Source organism: Falco cherrug, chromosome 6 (assembly GCF_023634085.1).
Source record: "Falco cherrug isolate bFalChe1 chromosome 6, bFalChe1.pri, whole genome shotgun sequence".
Lineage (NCBI taxonomy): Eukaryota > Metazoa > Chordata > Aves > Falconiformes > Falconidae > Falco > Falco cherrug.
The window spans coordinates 7030307-7055298 of NC_073702.1; the positions used below are offsets into that span (position 1 = coordinate 7030307).

Below are 24992 nucleotides of genomic sequence, written 5' to 3' on the forward strand. Positions count from 1 at the left end.
TCCCCAACTCTTGTTTGTGGAATTGCTTGATAGTCAAAGCCAACATCATTAAAATCATCTAACATTCTCATGAGCAATTATTGTAGAAGCAGAAACTGGTGACTTTGTTCTGCTTTTCAGTACTGTTTTGTGGTCAGTCTTCTGTAGACCTGGAAGTTCAGTCTTGCATTGGTTAGCACAATGATGTAGTAGCTTCCTCATACAGTTCTGCATCTTGCAAGGAGGACTTGTACTGTTACTTGCCTATTTAACTTTTTTGGTTGAGTGAGGCTTGTAAACTTTTACTTTAAGCCACTTCTTTCTGTTCTTGACTCGTCTGGATTTGGAACAATCCTGCATTTCGTTTTCTATAGATTCAAGGCATTATTTAAATACTTAGAAGAAAGAAAAACTTGTGAAGACTATTGTGTTCAACATAATAGTGAGGAAGGTCTGTTTACTACTGCCAAAGAGATTTGGCAAAGTGTAGGAACTGAATGTATGACACAGCTCAGATGCTAAGGTAGCTCACATGTTAATTCAACCTGGAATAACAGCTGCTCTTGGCTGCTGGCAACAATATCCCTCTGAACAGAGAGGTCTTGTGCTCTGCTGCTGTTCCCCTGCATACTGAAATATAGATTGTGAATAATTAACCTTGAACTGAGGAATCCCAGATCTGTTTATTAAAGAATTAAGTTAAAAACCCTTAAAACAAAATGGGGAAAAAACCCCTGCCCAGATCCAGAATACAATCTGAAAAGGTAAAGGAATAAGAGAGATTCTTTAAAGTGTTGTATAATCTTTCATTAAAAAAAACCCCCTCTCAAAACCAGGAAGTGGTTTTTAATGAGACTGATGTCTGAAATCCTGAAACTTTCTTGAAATCTTTCACTCTTTTTTTTTTTTTTGCTTTTTCCCTTCCTTATGATCTTAACAAACACCAAAACTAGTCACATCTTTTAGTGGTCCCTTTAAAAGGTCATGAAGCACCAAAGTGTCTTCCTCACTGAACCCTGTACTGATCTTCAGTTTTTGTATCCTTTTATTAATGAAGGTGTTAATCATACTCCAGTTCTGCTTCCCTAATTAAGTTGCAGATGTCAGCTGGGTGTTACGGTTTAACCCTAGCTGGCAACCAAGTACCACGCAGCCGCTCGCTCACTCCCCCCTCATCCAGAGGGATGGGGAGGAGAATTGGAAAGGGATGTGAAACTCAAGGGTTGAGATAAGAACGGTTTAACAGGTAAAGCAAAAGCCGCGCACGCAAGCAAAGCAAAGCAAGGAATTTGTTCACCACTTTCCATCGGCAGGCAGGAGTTCAGCCATCCCCAGGACAGCAGGGCTCCATCACACATAATGGTTACTTGGGAAGACAAATGCCATAATGCCAAATGTCCCCATTCCTTCTTCCCCCAGCTTATATATGATCAGCATGATATCATATGGTATGGAATACCTAGTTCGGGTCACCTGTCCTGGCTGTGTCCCCTCCCAGATTCCCGTGCCCCTCCAGCCCTCTGGCTGGCAGGGCCCAAGAAACGGAAAAGTCCTTGATTTAGTGTGAACATGACCCAGCAACAACCAAACCCATCAGTGTGCTGTCAACATGGTCTCACACCCAAAACCCAGCACTGCACCAGCTACTAGGAAGAAAATTAACTCTATTCCAGCTGAAACCAGGACACTGGGTCAAAAAGTTGGCTGATCTAAGACTGATGTTTAAGTTTTGGTGTTAAACAGTTGGCAACCATTTATTTAATCTTTATGCATTGGTTTTGTATTGCAAAACTTAACTAGAAAAATTATATTGAAGTCCAAATTATAATTTAAACAAGGATCTCTAGACTGAATAAGGCTTCAAAATAGCAGCTATCAAAATGCGAAGAGAGGGAATAGGAGAAATCATGTACTGTGACTTGGCAATTATAATTTAGTCCCACAGTAAACAAATAGATTCAAATGAAGGGTATATAGGTCATCATACTCCAACTACCTGATTTCTGTGAAAGTCCTGATGAAAGCACTTGCTGCTACTGCTGTACAATTCCCGATCTCTTACTCGGCTTGGAATCTGTATTTGAGCTCGGTTTCTGGGTTTGGGGATTAGCTGTCAGTATACTTGACACGGATGCCTGCAGTAGCAGAAACTTCATCAGGAGGTACCTTTAATCCTTGTTTGTCCTTCTTGTGTGTACCCCAGATGGAATCAACTTTGTAAGATTGCTTTATGTGGCTTCTGGGCTGTTCTTCATCTGGTACTTATTAAGGTTATCTGCTTTGTGTTAACAAGTCCACCTGTGACTTGTGTGGAAGACTGAATGTCATTGTCTCTTTCGAAAACAAAGTTTCTGTCCCACCAGTAAATGTTTGAATCTGTATCTTTTGAAAATGTAGTTTTCTTTTTCCTTGTACCTACCCTTCCTTACCGCACTGACGTCAAATTAATTTTGCCAAGTCTTATTTTAAAATTTAGCTCAGCCACCAAACTCTGCTGCTCAAGAGTTTGTTGACGTTATCTATGCTTGTGAGTTGCTCCAGATGCTGATGATTGCTGCTTAAGCTGAGACTTTATGGTATTGGGGAAAGAAACCCAGGAAGCTTGAATACCTTAACGTTGTGGTGTGACTTAATGGGGAACAGCTCTGCAAAAATTAACCCCTCATCTTTTCTTTTCCCCTCTCAGATGACAAGTGAAATCTTCATGTGTGGTGTAATTCTCTTCTGTGCTCTGAAAGTAGTAGGTTTAAATTTAATCATACCCCTCTGCTCGGCACACTGTAATTACTTGTGTCCTAAAACATTCAGAGCTGCAGGCTGATATGCTGTACCTTCCAGCAGTTTGGAGAGGAGGCAGAAATGCCTGGGTGATTTTTTGAAGCAGTGCTGTAGTAGCATATATGAGTAGTGCTTTGTAGCCTCCATTGCTGGCATTGCTGTGGGTGTACGACTCTGAAGTTTCATTATCTTAACATCCGCCGATGGAATGCACAACTTACAGCACCCCTCTTCATGATGAGCTACATACTCTAACTTAGGACTTGCATGTTTCTTTATATTGAGGACAAATGCTGTCATCTGCAGTAAAAGCTCTGAATACAGGGTAAATGGTGAGCAAGCCACTTGTGACTTGCTTCTAGGCTTTTACAAACCGCTGTCTTCTATAGTGCATTAATCAGCAGTACAGAATAAAAGTTTATTGGCCTGTTTGTACAACGATATCGAGGGGAATTGTTGGAATTTTGTGAGCTTGAACAGTTGTCATTTGATAGCAGGGCTTTACTATGGTAATGCTTTGTCTGCAGAACTGCCTCCTTGAAGAGCAGTACTACTGAGGTTATAGAAATTAACTTAGGCTACAGAAGATCTTCTGAAAAAAAAAAAGACACACCCACAACCAAAACAAAACCACACCACAACAAACATTTTAAAATTGAACTTAGCAAACATATGTAATTTGTCTTCTGTCTCATTACAGAAAATCATTCCACTGACCTGAAACTGAAGACAACTTGTAGCCCTTATGCACTTACGAAAGACTGTTATAAACACAAGCACTGTATTTTTCACAGGCTTCTGACTCTGAGCTGTAGACTTCTTCCATCTTAAACTGGTCTCTTTAACAGAAGTAAAACAAACAAAAAAACCCACAACACCCTAAAAATCACTTGCATGGATTAAAAAAAGAAAATAAATTACTAAACTTCTGAATGCTTCTGGTACAACAGTGTGGGTTTCTGAAACATACCTGGTGGTTCTCAGCAGCTGATGTCACTTACCAGTCTGTTTAGACAGTCCCATCCTCTGGACTTTTCCTGCCCGGCAGAGGCATAATCAGTGGTTTAACAACAGTCTGTACTTGACTTTCTGCTCTTAGCAGTGTTAATACCCCCCGATGTATGGGGTTGTGCTGGGGAGGGAAAGCAAGTCTGTGGTGTCCCTGCTGCCCAGGTGATCTGAAGCCCTGTAGAGTGTTTGCAGCAGACTCTCATAGTTTAGGTGTGCAAGGATCAGTCAACAGAATAGCCTGTCTGCTTCTAGGGAAGGATATCTGTCGTCACAGAATGACTTGAATAGTTGGATGGACATCTCTAGCCTTGGGGCAGGGTGGAAAGAAATACATGGAAGATCATTAACAATGATACTGTCTTCTCAGGGAAAGTAAAGATGAGTATATTCGTTAATAACACACATAATGCTTAGTCTAGTAATTAAAAGTTTTTAACTTTTCCTACTTAGGTCTTCAAACTTTAAGCCTCAGCCCTACAACTAGGTCTGTATTCTGTGCTCTTTGTGTTGCATGAAGTTGTCTCCTGAAATCTTGCTGGGGTTGTGTCTGGCATCACGCAGGTTTTGTTCATGTAGTTGCAGTATGCAGTTTCCAGCTGTGCCTCAAAAACAGGCGATAGCTTGTAGAAGGTCATTGCTGGCTGCTTAGCAAGGGTCTGTAGGTAATCACCTACAGACATCACCTGTCGTATGTCAAAAATCCTGTCAGTAGATGTGGGACATAGATGCTAGTAGAAAGGTTGCAGCCCTACTGCTTATGATTGAAGTATTTATCTTAATTTTGCATATTCTTCTGTGCAAGTCTACACCTTCCTAATGCACAGGACATAAAACTATATTTTATTCTTGTACCCTAAGACAGTCTAATGTTTTATTTCTTCTGTGTAAGGTGCAGTTGCTTGCAGAAGGCTATTACTCTTCAGTATAAACTAATGTCTATCCTTGCTCTTTCCTGCTGTTGAAGAGGTCTTAATGCATGCCTGAATCCACCTTTCTGCTGTCTAGGTCTGTAGAGACTATGAGGTGTGCTGTAGCAGTAGATGAAACTAACCTCTGAGATAACTGGAGCATCTGTTTCAGTTGGTAACTCTTTTTGCTGATGTGACTGGGTTCAGTTTGTGCTTGACATATTGCTTGCAAGTGAAGGGTTCGGTAATACTCGTTCATCTAACCCAGAGGTAGTGAACTGCCACAGTTAGCTGGGATGAAGATGGAGTAAGGCTGGGGCATAGCTCAGGACAGAATTCTTGGAAAGCTAGTACTGTTGGACAGAAGAGTCAGACCAGTGTTGCTGTCAGCATGTACTAATACAGTCTTATTTTTTGAGGGGGTTTTGTTTCTTTTTTAAATGTGGAACGCAAGCACTGACTTGCTGTTAGTCACAGCTATGGCCTGCAGCCTGGCGGGCTGAGAGCTTAGTCATGCTGCAAACTTTTTTGTCTTTCTTGTAGCATCTAACACCTTCCTTTTCTCTCTTTTACAGATTTGATCCAAGCAACTAACGAAACAAACGTGAATATTCCTCAGATGGCTGATACGCTTTTTGAGCGAGCAACAAATAGTAGCTGGGTGGTCGTATTTAAAGCCTTAGTCACCACACATCATCTAATGGTTCATGGCAATGAGGTAAGTGTAATCAGCTTTCTCTTGAGACCACATTGGCACTGGGCAGACTCCAAGCCAAAAACGTTAGTAGTTCAAAGGCATCTCTTCTGAACCAGTAATAACCTGGCAACAAAGGGCAAGAATGATTCTTGATGAGGAGCAAATTTACCTTTAACAACGTAGTTGAAGGCATGCTGATTATCTGTCTCTTTATTTACAAAACCATAGCGTAAGAGCAAGCAGCAGGCTGTTCAGCAATGCTGGCAGTTGATGCGCTGTCTGAAAACAGAGCTATGCAGGATTAAAGACTACCTGTGACTTTTTGACTGGCATCGAAGTTGATGTTCTGGCACATGTGTACTGCCATCCAAACAGCTGCCCTCTCTGCATGAATGTTAAAATCTTCCTAGATCTGTAAATTCAGCTTGATAGTCTTTTGGATTGTGTTTTCCTTGTGCTTGCTTTTCATTGAGCTCTACAGACTCGTATGTCTGCATAAAACCAAAAAACTTACTTAAAGAGCTTTTGTATGCCTGTGGAACAATTCCTCCCTGGCTGTATATGAAGTGTTTTCATGCAATGAACTTCTCCAGTGTCACAGCGTAAATTTTTATTCCTGTCCTATTTTTCTGTTCCAAGTTTTGGCCAATGTTCTGATTTGCATGCTGTAACTGTTTCAGGCTGTTAGTCCTTGTACTTGGTGTGGGGCCTCCTTGTTACTAAAACAGGCCCTTGGCTTGGCTGAAACTGGGGGCTGCTGGATTGAGAAGTCTTGGACTAGCCTGGATGTGCTGCTTTGTAAGCAGATATATCTTGTGCTTCCTCAAATCTCTGAGAATTAACCACTTTTATTGCTCCTTCCACAATCTGGTTTGTATTCTGCACAGGATCTATTTTTATGTATATAGTAGGGTGTTTTGTAGAGATTCAGGCTAAATGCAATTAATATGAATGGGTGAAAAAGGTTTTGAGGAAGGTGCTGCAGACTAGAGACAAAAATCTGGGTTTTCGAGTGTGTCTGCTGGAACTAGACTGGTAATCTTCCCACTAGAAGGTACAAAGCCTTCAGATACAGCCTGTGATAAGAAAATAACTTTGTGTTGCAGAGATTTATTCAGTACCTGGCATCTAGAAACACATTGTTCAATCTCAGCAATTTTCTGGACAAAAGTGGATCTCATGGTAAGCCTACTCATGTCTATAATCGCAACAAGATTTTACATGAGATACTATTGTTAGTTTGCTCCTTCATTCATAAAATGCAAATAATATAAAAATGTGCTACTGAAGCCATTTATAAGTACTTAAGGAATACAGTAGCTCAAGTGAACTGCTGAACAACTTCAGAACAGTGTTTCTCAGTTCATGGAAAAGTTTTAGCCAAAAGGTGAAACTGTGAAACTCCCTTAGAAAGTGCTGGTTGAAATCTGGGCCAAGTCAGCTATCTCCTTAGCTGTTACAGGAGTTAAGGATGAAATGGATAACTTTCCATTTAGGTTTTTGGTTTTTACTCAGTCTTAAATGGTAATTTGGTTGCCTGGGGACACTGCTTTTCTTAGGAATTATCTACAAGTGTTTAACTGGGGCCGGGTGGACACTAGCTGGTTTTGGTTTTAGTAGTGAATTTAGAAAGGTCTAGGCAGAAATTAAGGAGTTGTTCCCTCTAAAGCTTACAAATTTTGCTTTTCTACTTTTGACTCTGGAATTATTAGTGACTTTCCCTGTTCCCTAACTTAACAGAGGAAAAGCTGTTTCATGGTACTTTTACTAGAGAAGAGAGAAAACTCAAAATTCTGCAGCTTTCAGAGAGTATTTGCAGACTGCATGCAGAATGTGGGAATGCTACAATAATGGGCAGGATCGAAGCGATGCCGCGTTACTCCATCTCTCGATGGAGACATGTGACACCAAAAAGACTTGAGCGTCTTTCAGAAGTGGTAACATGGGGCAGGAGCAAAGCCAAACAAATATTAAAGCTGTGTATGTCTAAGGAAAACATGCTACGCCTGCTCAAAGATACTGTCATTTGGCAGCAATGAATTCTGTTAAATGCACATTTTTGTTCTTTGCCACTTTCTTTAAACTTAAATTGCCATTTCATAGCTAATACACAGTGTGTCACAGATAATGAGGTATCAGAGTTGGTAGTGCTAAGCCTAAGTTGGCAGAGATACTTCATGTTGAGAGGTATTAAAAAAAATATACAGTCAATGACTAAGTCAAGGGGTGTGGATTTTAGCGAAGGTAGCAAAAAGGGAATTGTACTGAAGAGGAGGATGAGTTGGCTTCTGCACACATTTCTGTAGCTTAAAGGAAGAAACTTTGAAATTAATACCTGAAGGATAGACTGTAATACTTGAAGTTTGAGGCTTCTTGTACAGTATTATGTGCCTTGAAGATCTCTGGTGTCATAGTTCAAAGAAGATGCTAATCTCTGTGAATGCCATCATAATTTCTTTGTTATGGTAAACCTAGTCAGGGGAATTTTGAATGTCCCTATAAGAGTTGGAGGCACTGACATATATAAAATAGCAGGAGTGTTTTAAGTTGAAATCTATCTTTATCCTGGAAGTCAGGCACCAGTTCAGTAAAAACTTTTTGTAAAATTGACATTTTTTCCCCATTAACAGAGTGGTAAAAATTTCGCTGTCAAGTTATGTTACCACATAACTGTGTAAAAGCCACTAGCAGGTTTCTCCAGGAACCATGCCACTGGTGCCTTGGTTGAATCTGTTGGAAGCAGAGGACGCCAGTAGACTGTTTTGTGCAGCTTTTCCTTCAGAAGCTGGAAGATGTCTTGTGATGCCTGTTCTCTGTGTGGAGATGTGTAGTGCAACAGAGATCACCTTAGGGTCTCTTGACTGTATATTATCAATTAGTAAAGAACCTCCAAACAAGCATGAAAATGAAATGTAAAATGCATGACTGTTTTTTGCAGGTTATGACATGTCCACCTTTATAAGGCGTTATAGTAGATACTTGAATGAAAAAGCATTTTCCTACAGACAAATGGCATTTGACTTTGCAAGAGTGAAGAAAGGGTAAGCAAAATTTTAAGTATGTAAACTGATAGGGTTGTCTGACCCATTAAAGTCTCGTTTGTGGCACTGCGCTTAATTTTAGTGTTTCAGTGACTTTGCTCTTGTTAACCCAGGCCAGCGTAGTATGTTGGTATTTATCAGAACATTTTTTTGGTCTCTGACTCTTCTAGCTGGAACGTTAGTGGCTCAAGATTCTCTCTTGAAGCACAGACAACACAGCAAGTGGTTTAACACCCACTGAAGGTGCAGCTTAATTGACTGCATGCTAATGATGCTCCTGCTAATCATGAGTTGTGTACAGGATCCTTCTGGCAGTTCCAGTGTATTCTGCAGCTTGGGATTCTGAGCTGTTAATGTAGGCGTTGCTGCCAGGCTTTCCTCTTCTGCTTCTCAAACTGCCAGAAGGTATAGGGCCTACAGCTTTGCTGTGTAGTTGGATGCCATTCTCATAGTGGGGACCAGAGTAGTTATCTCTTGAACCTATCTGGAATAGGAAACACTAAGATGCTTTTGATAGGCAGACTGGTAGCTAGTTGGGTTGATATTTCTGGCAAGCTTTGATCCAGCAGGCTGCTGTAGTGCTAGCATCTAAGTTCCCTTTGTCACCTAGTGCCTTTGAACACTTCATGTTAAATAAACTTAAATTTGGGTTTCTGGTGATCCTTATATTCCTGCCTTGCTGTATGTTCTTGGAAAGGTTTTCTACGTGTGTTATCTGTGGTGCTCGAGACAAGGTGATGCCTCAGAATATAGCATAAAGTAACAATAACGGTGTGCGTTTCCAGAGAGGAGATGCTGTACCTGTCAGCAGCCAGAACGGGGCAATACATCGTGGTGGTTGTGCAGGTTTGCGATATTCAGAATAAAAATGGGCATGCGTGAAGACAGCCATAAGACTATGGGTGGCAATTAAGGAATGCCACACATCCATGACTGCTGCGTGATCCCATCGGAGTAATGGTTCAGGACTGATAAGGCAGGTCAAAGTCAGTGGAAGAGCTCTGAAGGAGTAATGGAATTAATTAGTACCAGGAATACCGAGGAAGGAAACTGTAAGCAAAGATTGCCCTGATTTAAATTGTCGCTGAATTGGCATGCATATATTGTGGCACTTGATGGGAGAAGAAACCAGCTTATGGAGTGGTTTTGTCTCCAGCGCCCACAGACATGTCAGCAATGAGTTGTCGTTAGTTATTCTTAGCAAACTTAATGCACAAAGACTATCAGGTCTCTAAGTACTTCTGTGACAGTATTTCCTGTCAAGTTATTCAAACTCTCAGTGTCTTCATTCCATAAAGAGATCAATCTCTTCATTCATCACTCTAGCACAAAACCTTGCCTCACCTGCTGTCAGGGAGGGTGGCTGGATGAAGTATTTTTCATGCCAGCTCTCATGATAATGTGAGAAGCAGGAGAATCAGACAGTGCTCCAGATGTTTGAAATGGATTATAGCTGCTTTAAAGTTAAATTTATACAAGAAATCAGTTTAGGGGAAAGGAAAGGGGAAATGCCATGGCTTCTAATCTGTATTCCCTCTTGCAGAGCTGATGGTGTAATGAGAACAATGGCACCTGAAAAGCTGCTGAAGAGTATGCCAATATTGCAGGAACAAATTGATGCACTACTTGAATTTGATGTATGTATTGAAGCTGACCCAGCATTCACATGGGGCAGTGACTTACCAGTGCTGTGTTGTAATGAATACATTTCACCTTGTAGGTAATGCTTTACTGATCATCCTTTCGTGTGGGCCAGAAACCCCTCTTTGCAGTGTCCCACTGAGGTAGTGCGGTGAAGGATGGCCCTTTCCTATACATGTGATTTGTGCAGATTGCACTACATTTTTTTTTTTATTACAATATTTTTTTGTAGAGAGGGTAGAGGAGCAGCCTGGGAAGTGAGGGGCATTGAGGAATGCTGACTTGGAGTTGGGAGTTTTATCTTCTGCTTCAGCAGTGAGGGGAAGAAATGGACAAAACAAAGGAGACTGAAGAATCTTTTTTTCTGTCTCTTGGCAGCCAATTTATTTTTGGGAGAAGGGAAAGAGCAATTAAAATACATGTGCATTGGCTTCCTCAAAATCTTCATCTGGTTTTCAGCTGTAAACTAACTTGACTAAACTTTTAATCTAGACTCTTCATAGAAATAAGTGTCTACAATGTATTTATAATGTTATGAATGTTGGTCAGATTGTTTATCTGCCTTAAGGATAAAAACAGGGGTCAGTTGTTGTAGGAGGTACAGTGTAACATTGCAGAGAGGTCTTTGAAAGAATCGGTCTTGAGGTTCTTCTGTTTTTGGTGGGCAGAAGGACACGCTTCCAGGTGGAAGACAGGGCCTATTACAGCTTTCGGAGGAAAGCCTAGTGGGTTTTTTTGTTCTTTAAATAGGATAGCAATAGTGATAGCGGTCTCAGAAGAGGAGATGTTTTTAATCAAAGAAAGATCTTTTTTTAAATGAGCACTTATGTTCTGCCTAAGTTAACGTAGGAGTTGGAAGTGTCTCGACATCATTAACCCGACTGTATTATCTTGTAGACTGCTGAGGTTTTGGCAAGCTCTGCTGTGAACTGACATCTTTTGTCCAGTTTCATTAAAACTTTGTTAATAGCATTTCTGCCTTCCTCCTCTTTGTGATAGGTGAAGGAGTCAAGACTAAGGTGTTTACTGTTGATGGGGATACTCCTGTGGCGTGGTGGATTGTTTTGGAGTGGTGAAGAAAGCAATCCGTGATCTGCTAACTGAAACCTTCATTTGGTTTCTTTGTGTGAAAGCTTGTATTCAGCGCTTGATTCTGTCTATAACAGCATCGGATACCTGGTGCAAGCTAAAAAATTCTGACTGCAATCAATACATCTGTTGTAAATAACTGGTATTTTATTTGTAGGTTCATCCAAATGAACTGACAAATGGTGTCATAAATGCTGCGTTCATGCTTCTGTTTAAAGATCTTATCAAACTTTTTGCTTGCTACAATGATGGGGTTATTAACTTACTAGGTAAGTAACCTGGTGTCTATGTCTCACAACCATGTGCGAGTGAAAAACGAGTTTCAAATCTGCTTCAGATTTTTGACTTAACTTTCATTAAAACTACATTTTTCTTGATGGGTTCTATTCTGAAGTGAGAGAAAACTTTAAGCCATAACCTCTTACGTTAGTGTTTGTCTGAGGCTGGATTTTCATACGCTCTTAAAATTGTACAGATGTCTACTTAAAGACTCTGTGCTTAAGAAATGTACAGTGCTGTGTGAGCTTGCATAATACATCCTGCAAGGTTAGCAAAGCAACTTTTACTCTTTGATTGCATTTCTAAGATGCACAGATTCTTCTCTTTTATATGCTATGTGGTAGCCTTAGATGAAGAAATATACTCCTGAATAACATTCCTGATCTGTCTGAAAGCGTGGCTGCCAAAGCTGGATCTCCTCCAGAATCCTACCTACTGCCAGCCTACGAGGTCTATAGAAGGCTGTGAGCATGTTGGTGATCAGACAGCTTGGCATGATCACCAGCATAACATACCTTAAGCTGTGCCTGCAAAAGGCTTTGTGATGAAGTCTAACACCAGGAGTTGCTGTAAACTGCTGGAAACATAACTGACCCTGTAGAAAATAAGCTTCAACTATTAAAACTTTTGAGCACCTCAGCGGGTATATAAAGACAACTGAAAACTGAGATTGCTTGGCCAGCATGACTGACCTAAAACTCTGGCTGCAACTAGAAAAGGAAGAAACAGAGAGGTTACAGGGACTAAACAGTCAAGAAGATTTTCCTGAGCTGTAAAGCTCAGACAGGTTTTTTTGTACCCATGTTGCAACACTTTCTGGTGGTTTCAGAAAAGTGTCTTGACTGAAACTATAGGCATGGGAAGCTTATGGAGCAGATAGAAATGTGTTGGGCATAAAAACTGGACTGAGATTTTGCTGTTTACTGCTACTTAAAGCGTAAGTTCAGGTTGAAGTATGTGGCAGTTGTGCTTGATAATGGGCACAAACCAACTTTAGAGAGCTACTCAAGTAGAGAAAGTACTGTTCTTTGGCATAAATACAATTTGGGAGAGGATGTATTAATATATGTTTAAGTATCCTTAATTGCTTTGAATTTAAAGTTTGGTAGCTACTTCACCTCCTTACGTTTTATTTTTAAAAACCTGGTTTACATCACACACAATGCTACAGCTGGTTGGGGTGCAGTTTTCCAGTCTATATAATTCTTTAGCAGCTCAGCAAGCCCGATTTCTAAATTCTGCTAAGGACTAGGAACACCACTAGATTAGTGTCGGAGTAGAAAAATGTTAATGGAGTGCAATATTCTTGAAGTGTGATTTTCCTGAAAACTAGAGTTGCTGATGAATGCAGACCTAATGTAAGATAACTTAACTGAAATTTGCCAAATTGTTTCTCTAGAGAAATTTTTTGAAATGAAAAAGGGACAATGTAAAGATGCTCTTGAAATCTACAAACGATTTCTTACTCGAATGACCAGAGTATCAGAGTTTCTTAAAGTTGCAGAGGTAAGTGACTTCCAGTCTTCTGGAGTCTGACACTTAAGTATTTTGTGATTATTTTAGCACTGATATAAAATATTAATTGCACTTGTTAAGCATCTGACTCACTGTGTACAGATGTGAGGCAGTATATAAGTTCCTGGATCTGATTGTTCAGCTCTTCTTGAGGTAGTTAAGACCTGCTTAGGACTTCCACATCTTTCTACTGTGCAGCCAGCCTCAACTTTCCTGGTAATGTTAACAGATGACATGACTTCAACCATATCAATATTTCTTGATAGCATTGCAATAAATGCATGCTTCTAGGACAGGGTTGAACATTAGAGGAAGATAGAGCAATTAGGAATAAAAGTGCAATGATTTTATAACTCTGCTTTTTAAATCTTTGCAGCCAGCTACAAGTTAACTGGAATGTGAGATTTTCCTGATTCTGATCTTGTTATCATCCTCTTATGTGGATAATATAAATGTTACGTGGTTACTTAACTCTTTTACTAGGCTCTCATTTGTGGTAGTTGGCTCCTTGGCACAAAATGCACATTTTCCATGTTTCATGCTTCATTGTAATGGACAGCAGTAATGAGCTGAATAAAAAGATTCTTTCTTTGCAAATTTGCTTAACTATTTATGAAGAAGCCTGCTAGACTCCCAAATGGCATGGCATGTCAGCTATGAATGTTGAACTTTGCGGACTGAAGTACTTTAGACATCTATAGGTCAGCTTTGCAGGACAGGGATTGTAGTGACTGTACTTTGGGATGACTAGGTGCAGTGGAACTTGTTCTTCTGCAAAAGCTAAACCAAGAGGCACTTCAAAGAGCTATGGTGAAGCAACAGGACAACTAATAGAAGATTTAAACCTCATCTTGCTGTATTTGAAATGCTAGGAGAGAAGGGTGGAACAACAAAGTGACTTGAGCATTAGCATTTTTTGGTGATGCCTTCTAGGATTTGTGTACTGGCTGAATTTTAGGGAACTTCATTAGGATAGTCAGGTATCTGGACAGCGTGTGTTTGGCAGTTCAGTAATGCTGTCTTCTGAGACAAGACTGTATGACCAGAAAGCCCTACCTGACTTGCAGTATGGAATATGCACTTTACTTGGGTGGAATCAAACTCGCTTCCACCCCCCCACCTCCCCTTTTTTTTTAATGGATGTTTAATTTGTTAAAAAAAATAAGACTGCTGCAGGTTTTTGAAGGTAGTAGCTACTGGAAAGATGGGCATCTGCACTTGCTAACTTTGTAGTCTTTTTTTCTAAAGATAAAAAGTGCATTAAAGGTTGAAGAGCAAGAGTACCACAGTTCTAGTCAAAATTAGTGCCTGCTGCAGTTGAATAATGCACTTAACATTTTACTTTTTACATCCACAGCAAGTTGGAATTGACAAAGGTGATATCCCTGATCTTACGCAGGTAAGCTTCTCTTGTAGTCTTCTTGGGTCTGTGTAATAACTGAAAGTTCTGTAATTAGGAAGCATACCAGGAATGTAAATGTTGGTAGGAAGTCATACCACCTAACATTTTAAAGCCCTCCCAGCTTGCAAATAAGAACTGCCCAAAGCTATTTTTTAAGACTGACATAATTAATGTCTTTCATTATGACTTCCAACCTGTAGTTGAAGGGTGGACTGTTTTGCTCTTTCCTTGCTAAAGGACAGATTTTCACAGCTTGTAGCTCAAGTTCATTTTTGACAATCGACTGTGTAGAGATTGTGGAGTGACTTGCTTAATAATCTCTCCTTGACACAGTCTTGGTCCAGAGATGAAAGTCAGAGCAGCACTAGCACTACTGTCTTGCTCTAGGTACAGTGAACTTGAAGTTTAAATGCAGAAGTTGTGATTTGATTGCTGAACTTCTCTGTCAGTATGCACCAAAACTTCTAACATCTGTCAGTATGCATCACAACTTTTTAACATCAAAATTCTCTTATGCTGTAGCTGCTTAAATTCTTTTGTGCTGGCCCATTTTCAGTATTGCTTGCAAATTGGCCTGAGTGCCTGGCTTTGTGTTTAATGTGGAAAGAATATTTACTTGGAAGAAGAGATCCATGCTGAAGACTCGTGGCAGTGTTGATGCCAGTAAAATCGGAACAGAAGAGCAGCCCAAACTGCTTAACAGTTGTAAATCCTAACTTTTGAATGTGTTCGTAACTTATGTATATGCAGTTTCTGAAAGCCTCTTGAAAGCCTGGTTTCAGTCAGTGTTGGAATAGTGGTTGTCTTGGTTAAAAAGGCGGTTAAATTCTGAAAGTGAGACATGATGTGAAGGTGGAGAATTTTAATCTTTATGAGTTTCAGATGCTACGGGGATATGAAGTCCAGCCTGTCTTTAGCAGAGGAAAGCTTAGACTTCTTGTAGCACGTAGAATATCAAATCCAATTCTGAAACAGCTGCAGTAGTTTGTTCACCTAACTGTACCTCAGGGGCTCTTTTTCAACAGGGTCCAGTCAGTCATCAACTAAATCCTTGAACCAGAAGTACTCGCCTCAAACTCAGTTAATGAAATATGCTTTATAAATTCCTGTAGCACTTCTGTCTGCATCTGTTTGTGTTGCATCAGTCTGCTGGAAAGGCTGCCTGCTGGGACTGCACAAGCCCTGTTCTGCATCATCAGTCAGTACCACACTGGCTCGGCAGTGCCTTAGTTACTTTTGCCAGAGGGTCCCTTTCACCTTATGAACCAGCACTTTAAAATCTAATAGAATGGTTCTTTTGGAAGGAAGGGATCTACGACGGTTGTCTAGTCCAACTGCCTGACCACTTCAGTGGTCTTCTCAGGTAGCCGCTCATAGCTATATTCCCCCAAAGGCTGCTTGGGACTCACTTGGTAAGGCTAATCTGCAACATGCTGTAGATTGTGTACAAGACCTAGGCAGTGTATCTCCGTGAGAAATAAATGCAAAGTGAATCATAAAAACTGAATCTCAGCTAATAAATAATATATAATTGTATATAATACCAGTGGTATACCTACATTCCTAAAGCAAGTCATGCCGATATCAGTAATATTGCACAAGAAGTTGGTTGTGTTGACGCTGGGTGTGTGTACGTACTCTGTAAATCCAAACAAGTGGCCGCAGTACTGAAATACAGGTCAATAGCTGTCATCTTTGGACTTCCTAGTGTGGCTGCAAAGTTTTGGAGGCTGTGGAGGCGTCTTGGCAGCTGAAGAGCTTGGCTCATTTGTAGTTATTAGCAATTCTTAAACTATGGCAGTCTTGCTCCAAATAGCTAGTGGGGAACCCATCTCTAAGGTTCTACCACAGTGCTGACTGCTAAATTAGTCTAATGTTGAAGCAGTATCTAGAAGAAATTAAGCAATGTTCAGTGTTGCAAAATAGATACCAGACAATATTTAACTCCCAAATTGTTGCATCTAGGTAGAAATTTTCTGAAGCTTCCTCTGTGAATTGTTTGATAGATGAGAGTTTCCAGTTACCTTGTTGGCTTTTAAGAAACCTGTGAATAGTATATTGGAAAGCTATTTAAAATGTGTAGAGGTAACTGGTAACAGGAAATAATGGATTTTTAATTTTTTTTTTTAAATATAGCTTTCTGCTTAAGGAGGTACAACTTGTATCTTATGCTGTAGCCTTTTTTAATATGTAGAAGTCTGGGGTTTTTTGTTATTTTTTTTTAAGCAAATGGGAGCCTTTGTTCCTGTTTTTCTTGCTGCTGGAGAATTCTTGTAACTAAGTTACTTGTGTTTAACCGGATTTTTAATTGTGCTCAAATTAGTTGAACATGAATAAATATGCCTAAAAAAGCAGCAATGGTTAAGATGTTCCTGCATTGCATATGTATGTAGGACATATTTAAACTCAAGCCATCATTTAAGGATTTTTTTGAACATTTTAAATTTCTGCATGTGTTAAGTTACCTTACTGCTTAGCTTTAATGTCAAAATTAATATGCAGATGCTGTAAGTACAATTAGCTGTCCATTGGTACCAGCAGGTACTAAGCATCCTAAAATGTCTGGCTTAGCAGGCCAGCTGGTTTTCAGCACACTGTACACAGGAGCAGTGGATAGTCTGTTTTCAAGCATCTCAGACTGACTTTTTTCATGCATATGTGTACCCTGAAATTAAAAACATTATTTATTAAAAACACTATTTATTAAAAACACCGTAGGTATTGCTGTCAGGAATTGTGGTTGATCTGAAAGAGACTGATAAAGAGAATTTCCCATTTAAAGACTGTACCATTGATGAACCGGTAACCCTGGTGAAATACTTGACTGTTATATGCTACTTTATCTCTCAAGGGTTTCCTCCTTGCTTGTTGATCTTGTAGGAGTCTACTTATCTGGACTCTACACTGGAGTAGCTATGCACACTGTTTGCATTTACAACTACTTCTCCTATCTACCATTGTAACAGCAAGTGCATGCCTGGGGGTATTGCCTGACCACAAAAAAGTTGCTTAAAATGGATCTTAAGATCAGGGAGGCCTGGAAAAGCCTGGGTTTTGTCGATGTCTAAAATAATAATCTTTCTGAATTGTGAGTTTGCTGCTGGGCTTAGTAACCTGTGGTTGGCTGCCATTTTGAGAAGAAACAGTTTTGTGACGTTGGGAGTCTTGAACCAAAGGGGTTTTTGCTTTGGGTATGGGAAAGGACTTTTAGTTTGTTTTGTTTAGACTGCAAATATTACCTAACCCTCTAGTCATGAAAGAGGTGTTGGGAGGTCTGACTAAAATCGAAACTGAAAGGATGACCTTGAACCTATAACTCTTAAAATTAACCCTGTGGATACCTGTGCTGTTGTCAGTGTTTAATACTGACTGAAAGCATGATGAGCAGCACACCCTGGATTTAAGGCTTCAGGTGCTATTTAGCAGAGGTAAATGTCTTCTCTCTGCAAATTTGGACACAGTATTATCTTTCAAAAGCTGTCTTTGCCTGAATACTTCTAGCATGGAAATCCACTGTTTTCAGTAGCGTAAATAAAATAACAGCATGAGCATGCACATGGTGGGCTTCAGGGAAGTGGGTGTGAGATTTCAAAGTATCATTAGGTCAATGCAGTGTGTTTAGAAGCGTATCTTTCTCTTTGCTTTCAAGGCTCCTAGCAGTCTCATGGAGACCCTTGAGCAACATCTAAACTCACTGGAAGGAAAAAAACCTGGCAACAAGTAGGTATATATGTTATACCATGTATCAAGGCATAGTAGTAACAGTGTGAGACCAGCTGATGTTTAGGTTTGCCTCCCCCAACCTCTTTTTGTCACTTAGTTGGAAAATAAGCCCTGCTAGGACTAAGCTTTTCCTTTCTCTTACAAAGTCATCTTAATGGCAACCTTTTTTTTTCCTTACACGGGTTGGAGGGGGGCGGGGAGGGCAGCAACACACTGAACAACTACACATTTCCCCAAATTAAGTAAAATTAACTGTGGAAAACTCCTAGAAGGAACTGTTTTTCCCTGCTGCAAAGGCTTTTATTATCAAAATTTGTTTTCTAATGGCTCTGCATCTTCTTACTAGATACTTGTCATGGCTAAGTCTAGGAAGGATTAAGCTAAACCTGTGTTTTCTCTTTTACTGTTGCGTTCCTTGCAATTTAGCGAAGGGTAAGTACATATATTTGCATATCGCTTGCATGCAGATGTGATGATGTTTGGGGTTTTTTTAAGATAGCTTGAACACTTAGAAATAGATATCTTCTTTAAACTGTACCTAAACTGTTGCTTGCTTTTTTATATAGTTTTTTATATAGTTATTAAGTATAACTATATTTGTATATAGTTATTGAGTTACTTTTGGTCATTTCTGTCATAGCTCCAGATCTTCTAATCAATTCTACAGCTCCTAGGACTTGCCCAACTCAAGCCACCTATAGGATGGATGCTAGTTCAATATTGGTGCAGTTTTAACGTCAGATCCTCCTTTCTTTTACATCAAAACAACTCTAAAAATATGTGGCAGTATTTTCGTACCTTATAATGACGAAAGTAAACAAATGCACCAACGTACATTTTGACTTGTGATTAAGGCCCTGTTGGTGGGTGTTAGTGTGATTTTTCTTGCATGTGGGAGAACTTTCAGCTTAGATTTCCAGCTGTTTCCATACTTATAAATATCATTATTTTAAAGTAACTCTGACTTTCTTTAAAAGAACAGCAGACTGAAAATTTGCTGACACTTGTGTTGGAGAACTGCTTCCATACTACTGGTGTTCTGCTGCTGTTGCATGGTTTTATAATGTGACATTATGGTCATAATGGTGACATCTTGCCCTAGTAACTCTTTCCTACTTGCTCCTGTAGGCCCAACAGAAAGACATTTGCATGCATCTCTGCCTTTCCTCCATTTAGTAGAACTTACTTAAAAGGCAGAATAATCCAGTGATACCAATTAGCTTAAAACATTAAGATTTGAAATGAAAATTTGCAGTAAAATTTGCAGTCCTTGTCTAAAGTAGCACATGGAATTTTGAGAAATGGCGAGGGCATGCAATTATAGAGAAGTCCAGAAAGCTGTCACACTTAGGTTTTGGTCTTTTTACAGGATTTTTAATGACCAGAAACATAGTTTCAAAAAGTGTACTTATCTGAAAATCCCCTTTTTTTTTTTCTAGATCTGGGGCTCCTTCTCCTCTGAGCAAGGTAAATACTGCCAGTTGCTGTAGTTAATTCTTGTTTGGGTGATAATGCTTTAGAACATCTTAATAGCATAAAAAATTCAGTTTCTATCTCCTAATCAGCTTTTTAGACTTTGCCATCTAGGCCCTACTTAATTGACAAAACTGCATCTTTTAATGGCCTTGTAAATAGTAGCCCCATAAAAGTACTTCACTGATCTGAAGGACTATAGTGCTTATACCAGTGCAGGATGCTAAGCAGCTTTGCCAGGATTTGATGGTCATGCTTTGTGAAAGCATAAAAGAGGCATATCTATCTCAACTTTTTTTTTTTATTTATTTTATTTCCCCTTATTCCTCATGTCAGTGAAAAACTTACTCCGTACTGTTTCTCCTCCAAATTCTTCACTTTATTTGCAGCTTTTTAGGAGGAAGTTCTGACTTTTTCTTTCTTGAAAGTAGTCAGAATGGCAAACATAGGACTTGTTTTCGTCCGTTAAGAAAAGGATCTCTCTAGCGTGTGAGATGCTGTGACAAAGCTCATAGTATCTTTTAGAATTAAATTGATACTCTTCAAGGTAACTTGAGTCTTCAAGTGCACGGAAGAGTTGCAAAATACTCTCCTGGGTGTCTGTCCTTGCCATACTTAAGGTATCTTCATCCAGAATTGGAGGAGCTAATGAAGCAAAATCATAGGCTGAGGTGTCTTTTACATCTTCACAAGGACTTAACTGTTAGCTGTTGATGGCTCTTTAAATTCTCTTCAGTTTGAGGGTTTACGTACACACTTTTAACTCGGCTTCTAACCATATCTCTTCTCCCACCATTTCTGTGGTTACAATACTAAGGTGATGTTGGGGATGAACAGATATTTCATTCTGAGGACAAAACGTAGAAACAAACCCACAGAAATGTTTTGTTTCTCCCATCTTCAGGATGGTCTTAAAACTGAGAGGAGGGAGTTTGCTGGGGAGCAAACTATTTTCTTGGAACTTGCTGAGAATCCTTTGACACATAGGAACTGTTAGTTACCCTAACTGGGATTTAAAAGGCAGGTAAGGCAACTCCAGATCACAAGCCTGAGTCAGTTACTTAGGTGTTGGGTGAGTCTTCAACGTGAGGGACCAAAGCTCATATGAGACTGTCCACTGGTGTCTGCAGGTTCTCTGAATGCATGCAATAGGCATTTTGTCTTGAGCCAGGCATTGCTAGGTGGAGTCACCTTGGAGTTTCTCAGCTCCACCACCCTCTGAAAACTTAGCCCAATCATCCTTACATTCTTTCAAAGGGGGGAACAGCTCACAATAAGAAGACCTGATGTCAAAATTAGATTTTTAAAGCAAGTGAATCTATGCACGAGTTACCTGTGGAGAAATGTTGGTATATTGAATGTGTATTTAAAATTTTTCTCCAGTCTTCGCCAGCCACAACTGTTACATCTCCTAGTTCTACTCCAGCAAAAACTATTGATACATCTCCTCCAGTTGATCTTTTTGCAACTTCATCTACAGCTGCTCCAGTCAGGTAAGTTAAAAAGCATATTTGAGTTACTGAGCTTGGTGTAGGTGCTGAAGTCACACCTGTAACAGGAGGCTTGCCTGCAAGATTTTGTGTACTTTACAGGTAATATACATCAGTATTGAGTGGGCTACATTCTTCTACCAGTGTAGATCACAAATGAGCTGTAACACACAAAAAATATATATAATAATTGTAGCCACTGATTTGCTTTCAGTGTACTAGTGTGTACTACCATTCCAAACAAACTTTTAATTTAATAGAGTGAAGTAAAGTGCAAATCCAAATTAGTTTTTACTGACTTTCAGTTTTCTGTTTCTAAAACTGCTGGATTAAGATTCCTTTTTCTTGCTGTTCAAATCACTTAACGAAGCACAAAAATAGTGAACTTTTGGAGGTTAAAATAAAAAATAAACATTTGACCAATGAGAAAATCTGAACAGTACTTTCAAGTTAAGACCAGAACAAACTGCTGTTGCGCATTGTGATGAGCAGAAGTGAAAGAACTCTAGAAATGTAAAAGCTCTAAGCTTGAACCAAAAGTCTGAAGACGTGACTAACTTCAGTTAAATTTCAGTTAAATAACTGAAGAAAGAGCTTCTACTGTTTATTATTTCAGTGTTCTAAAGGAACAAGACCTTGTTTCCTAAGCATATATCTGACTGGCTTAGGTTGTAGTTTTGCCAGCTCTCTTCTGCCTAATGCCTATTTATTGCCTGGAAATGCAGATTTCTTGCTTTCTGATATGGCACAATGAAATATTGAAGTAGAATGGAGCTGTTTTCAGTCACAGCAGTTATGTGCCCTGTTCTTAGGGGCCACCTGAGACCTTGGTTTTGGGTGGGGTTTTTTTTGTTTGTTTTTTGGTTTTTTTTAGGATTGTTAAAGTCTCATAGATCTGTTATAATGCCATTGTCAAGTAATGAAAGAAAGTTAAGGTTCCATCCTAGGGTGTAATGTGTTCTCAGCATTTACTGCAGTAGAGGTGTTTATGGCCACTGCTCTGATCCCAAGGCCTAAAAAACCCCAAGTGTCTCTCAGTGATTTCATCAGTCGTACAAACAAAGGGTAATTCCTACAATCCTGTCATGATTGTGTTTCTATACTTGATTAAAGTGGGCAAATTCCTCCAGTATTTAATAATAACTCTCTTCCTTTCCTTGGCAGCTCTTCCAAACCATCCAGCGATCTTCTGGATCTTCAGCCAGATTTCGCCGCTACTGGGCAGGCAGCTCCAGCAGCCCCTGCTGGAGCCACTTCATGGGGAGGTAGAAAAACCTCGCTGTCAGCATCTGTTCTTGCAGTCTCCATCTTCTTGCCTGGCTGAACTGAACCTTGGCTCTTTCTCTGCTAGCACAGGATGTGCCCAGCTCAATGCCAGGCTTCTGCTGACCTGACAGTCAGGCATCCCTTCGCAGCACAAGGCTACTTCTTTTTCCAGGGATATGCATAGTGGTATAAGCTGCTTATAAGGGCCTGACTGCAAAGCTGGGAGGAGCCAGGATTATGTGACTAAAAGTGAGCAGGAGGGGGATGGCTGAAGGTGAACAGGTAGGGTAGGCACTTTAAAACAGAAGAACTAGAACTGCTCGTGTTCATGGGCAAGGTGAGGGCAGAAGTCGGCTCTGCTGTTCATAAAGCAAAGCCCACAGATCAGTAGGGGGAGAGTCAAAAACACCTTTTAAAGCAGCGATGCATCTAAAGCCAACGGTGACAAATTAGTTCTGCTGCAAGTGTGATTACCTCTGACAACCCCTAACACGTTTTATTAAAATCTTCCTTGTCCGCTTAGAATAATAGTATGAAAACAGAAGCAGAGGGCTGAATGCTTTCAGAGAGGAATACCTAACCAGTCTGAAAGGTGAGCTCTGTGGTGAGCTGAGCCTGTTGTTCCCAGCAGCACTGGCAGCTGCCGAACTGGAGAGGACCGCAACACATGCAGGCAGTGTTCTCTCCTGTCCTGTGAAGACAATGAATTAGGCCAGTAAATGTGATTTAACTTACACAGTTGTAAACCCACTGCGGTGTAATGTTAAGAAAGCTGGTGTGGCTGCTTAATGAACTCATCAGCGCTCTCACGGTAAGAGTGGTACACTGAGTCACGCTGACTGCCGTGAATGCTGATACTGGGTACTAGTGGCTTCTGCATGCCACATTTCTCTTTTTAGCTTTAGTTCATTAAAGGTGACATTGTATCTCAGCCATTTCATAATGAGAGGCTAGCTACGGCTGTCACACAGACCATGTTTTGCATATTCCAGTTTAATCTGTTGAATGGATTTACTTTATTTTTTCCAGAAGTGTCAGTTTTATTAACTGAAGTATAATCTTACCCAGAAAACAAGACCAAAAAGTCATCTATTCTAGGATGCCTGGGACTAATTATTCTGCAGTTTTTGATTGCATCCTATTTGTCTTGCTTTGTCATTGCCAAGTACTGGAACACAAGCTTTTGAGATGTTCAAAAGAGCTCAGGCCTCTCAGTTAATTTTTTAGGCAGTTGCACAGTTATGCAGAGTAAATAGCCATTAATATTGTAAAATACTGATTCACATTGCAATTGAAAGCAGATTTATTTGGGTTTTTTCTTTGCTCTTTTGAACAAAGCACCTGTAGTTTGGAACTTAGGTGTTTTTGGTCTTCTGAATTACTGAAAACTAAAATTGAGTTGTAATGCACCTAGTCCTCTTACTCCACAACAGAAAAGGACAGCTAACTTTTCTTCCTTTGGTCAAGATTATCACTGACCTCAAGTATACTTCAGTCTTGTCTTTCAGAATAGCATTTTGGTATCTTAGTAAGCTTCAGGTTTGCCTGCTTTACTGCTGGCAGGAGTCCAGGTATGATGACCTGTTACTACACCAGAATCTTGCCCTTTTTATTTTCTTTTTTCTTTTTTTCAACTGTTTTAAATAATTGCCAAACACCATATCAGACATGCATAAATGGAGAACTGGAATGCCTTTGTGGTGAAAATACTGAAATTTCCATTAATGTTTCATCTGGTAATGAGAAATCCTTTCAGCCTGTGTTAAGGTGTTGGGTTTTTTTAAACTAAATCTGGAGGATGAAGCCACTAGTCACTACAAATTGCACAACCTCACAGGTACTACAGAGCCTTCTAAATAGTGCAGGTGAGGCCACATCAGGAATTCTGCATCCAGTTCTGGGCTCTCCTGTTTAAGGGAGAGGGGGTTGGCAGAAGACTGGCAGGACTCCAGGGATCTAGACCACATCTCTGCAGTGAGAGACTGAGGGAGCTGGGCTGCTGTCATCTGGCAAAGAGGAGGCTAAAGGGAACTCTTACTAGTGGCCTACAGCTACTTGAAGGGGAGTTACAGAGCAGAGCCAAAATCTGGTTGGAAGTGATAGTTGATTATAATGAAGGGTAACAACATACTGCAGCTTCAGAGCTAGACTGGACGTGAGGCAAAATTATTTCACTTGGAGGGTAAGGCAGTAGTGGAGCAGGACCCCGATGTGAGCCAGTGGACTCTCCGTTCCTGGAGATTCTTCAAGGCCTGACTAGGCAAAGCCATTACTGCCCTGATCTGGTGTTGGGTGTAATGCTGTTCTGAGCAGGAGGCTGGAAAAGATGAGCTTTCTTCCACCCAGGCCTTTTGGGAGAATGTATAACAGTGCCTCCCTGCTACTTGAGCTTCTTCCTCATCTGCAGAACTCTTCTGGCCCACAGCAAGTTAACACAGCAACTTGTCAGAAAGTAGTAGGGAGAGGAAGCTGGAAGAATTGCTGCAGTTCAGAATAGTTGGGAAAATGTAAATAGCAAGTACTTAAAGATGCAACATCAAAATGCCACTTTACATGTCACATAAACCTCAGGAATACATCACCAACAAATGATCCTGCTTTCTCAATCTCACTGGCAGTGTAGATTCCATGTATTCTGGCATACACTGTATATTTGGTATAGTACACTGTGTATTTAGTGGTATAGACAGTGCACTGTAT

The 24992-nt window shown here is 40.1% G+C and overlaps 1 protein-coding gene across 36 annotated transcripts in view; it reads left to right on the forward strand.

Annotated features, from left to right (window-relative positions):
• SNAP91 (synaptosome associated protein 91) overlaps positions 1–24992 on the forward strand; it is a 71083-nt gene that overhangs the window by 15602 nt on the left and 30489 nt on the right. For all 36 annotated transcript variants that reach the window (XR_008732708.1, XR_008732711.1, XR_008732710.1 and 33 more), the window contains 11 exons: positions 5252–5394; positions 6480–6555; positions 8312–8414; positions 9958–10051; positions 11302–11413; positions 12823–12929; positions 14296–14337; positions 17990–18060; positions 19503–19530; positions 20920–21029; positions 22191–22291. Coding sequence is in view for 30 of the 36 variants with exons in the window: in XM_055713269.1 (XP_055569244.1) it covers positions 5252–5394; positions 6480–6555; positions 8312–8414; positions 9958–10051; positions 11302–11413; positions 12823–12929; positions 14296–14337; positions 17990–18060; positions 19503–19530; positions 20920–21029; positions 22191–22291 (987 nt within the window). In the remaining 6 variants the exon portion in view is untranslated. The remainder of the gene's footprint in view (positions 1–5251; positions 5395–6479; positions 6556–8311; positions 8415–9957; positions 10052–11301; positions 11414–12822; positions 12930–14295; positions 14338–17989; positions 18061–19502; positions 19531–20919; positions 21030–22190; positions 22292–24992) is intronic.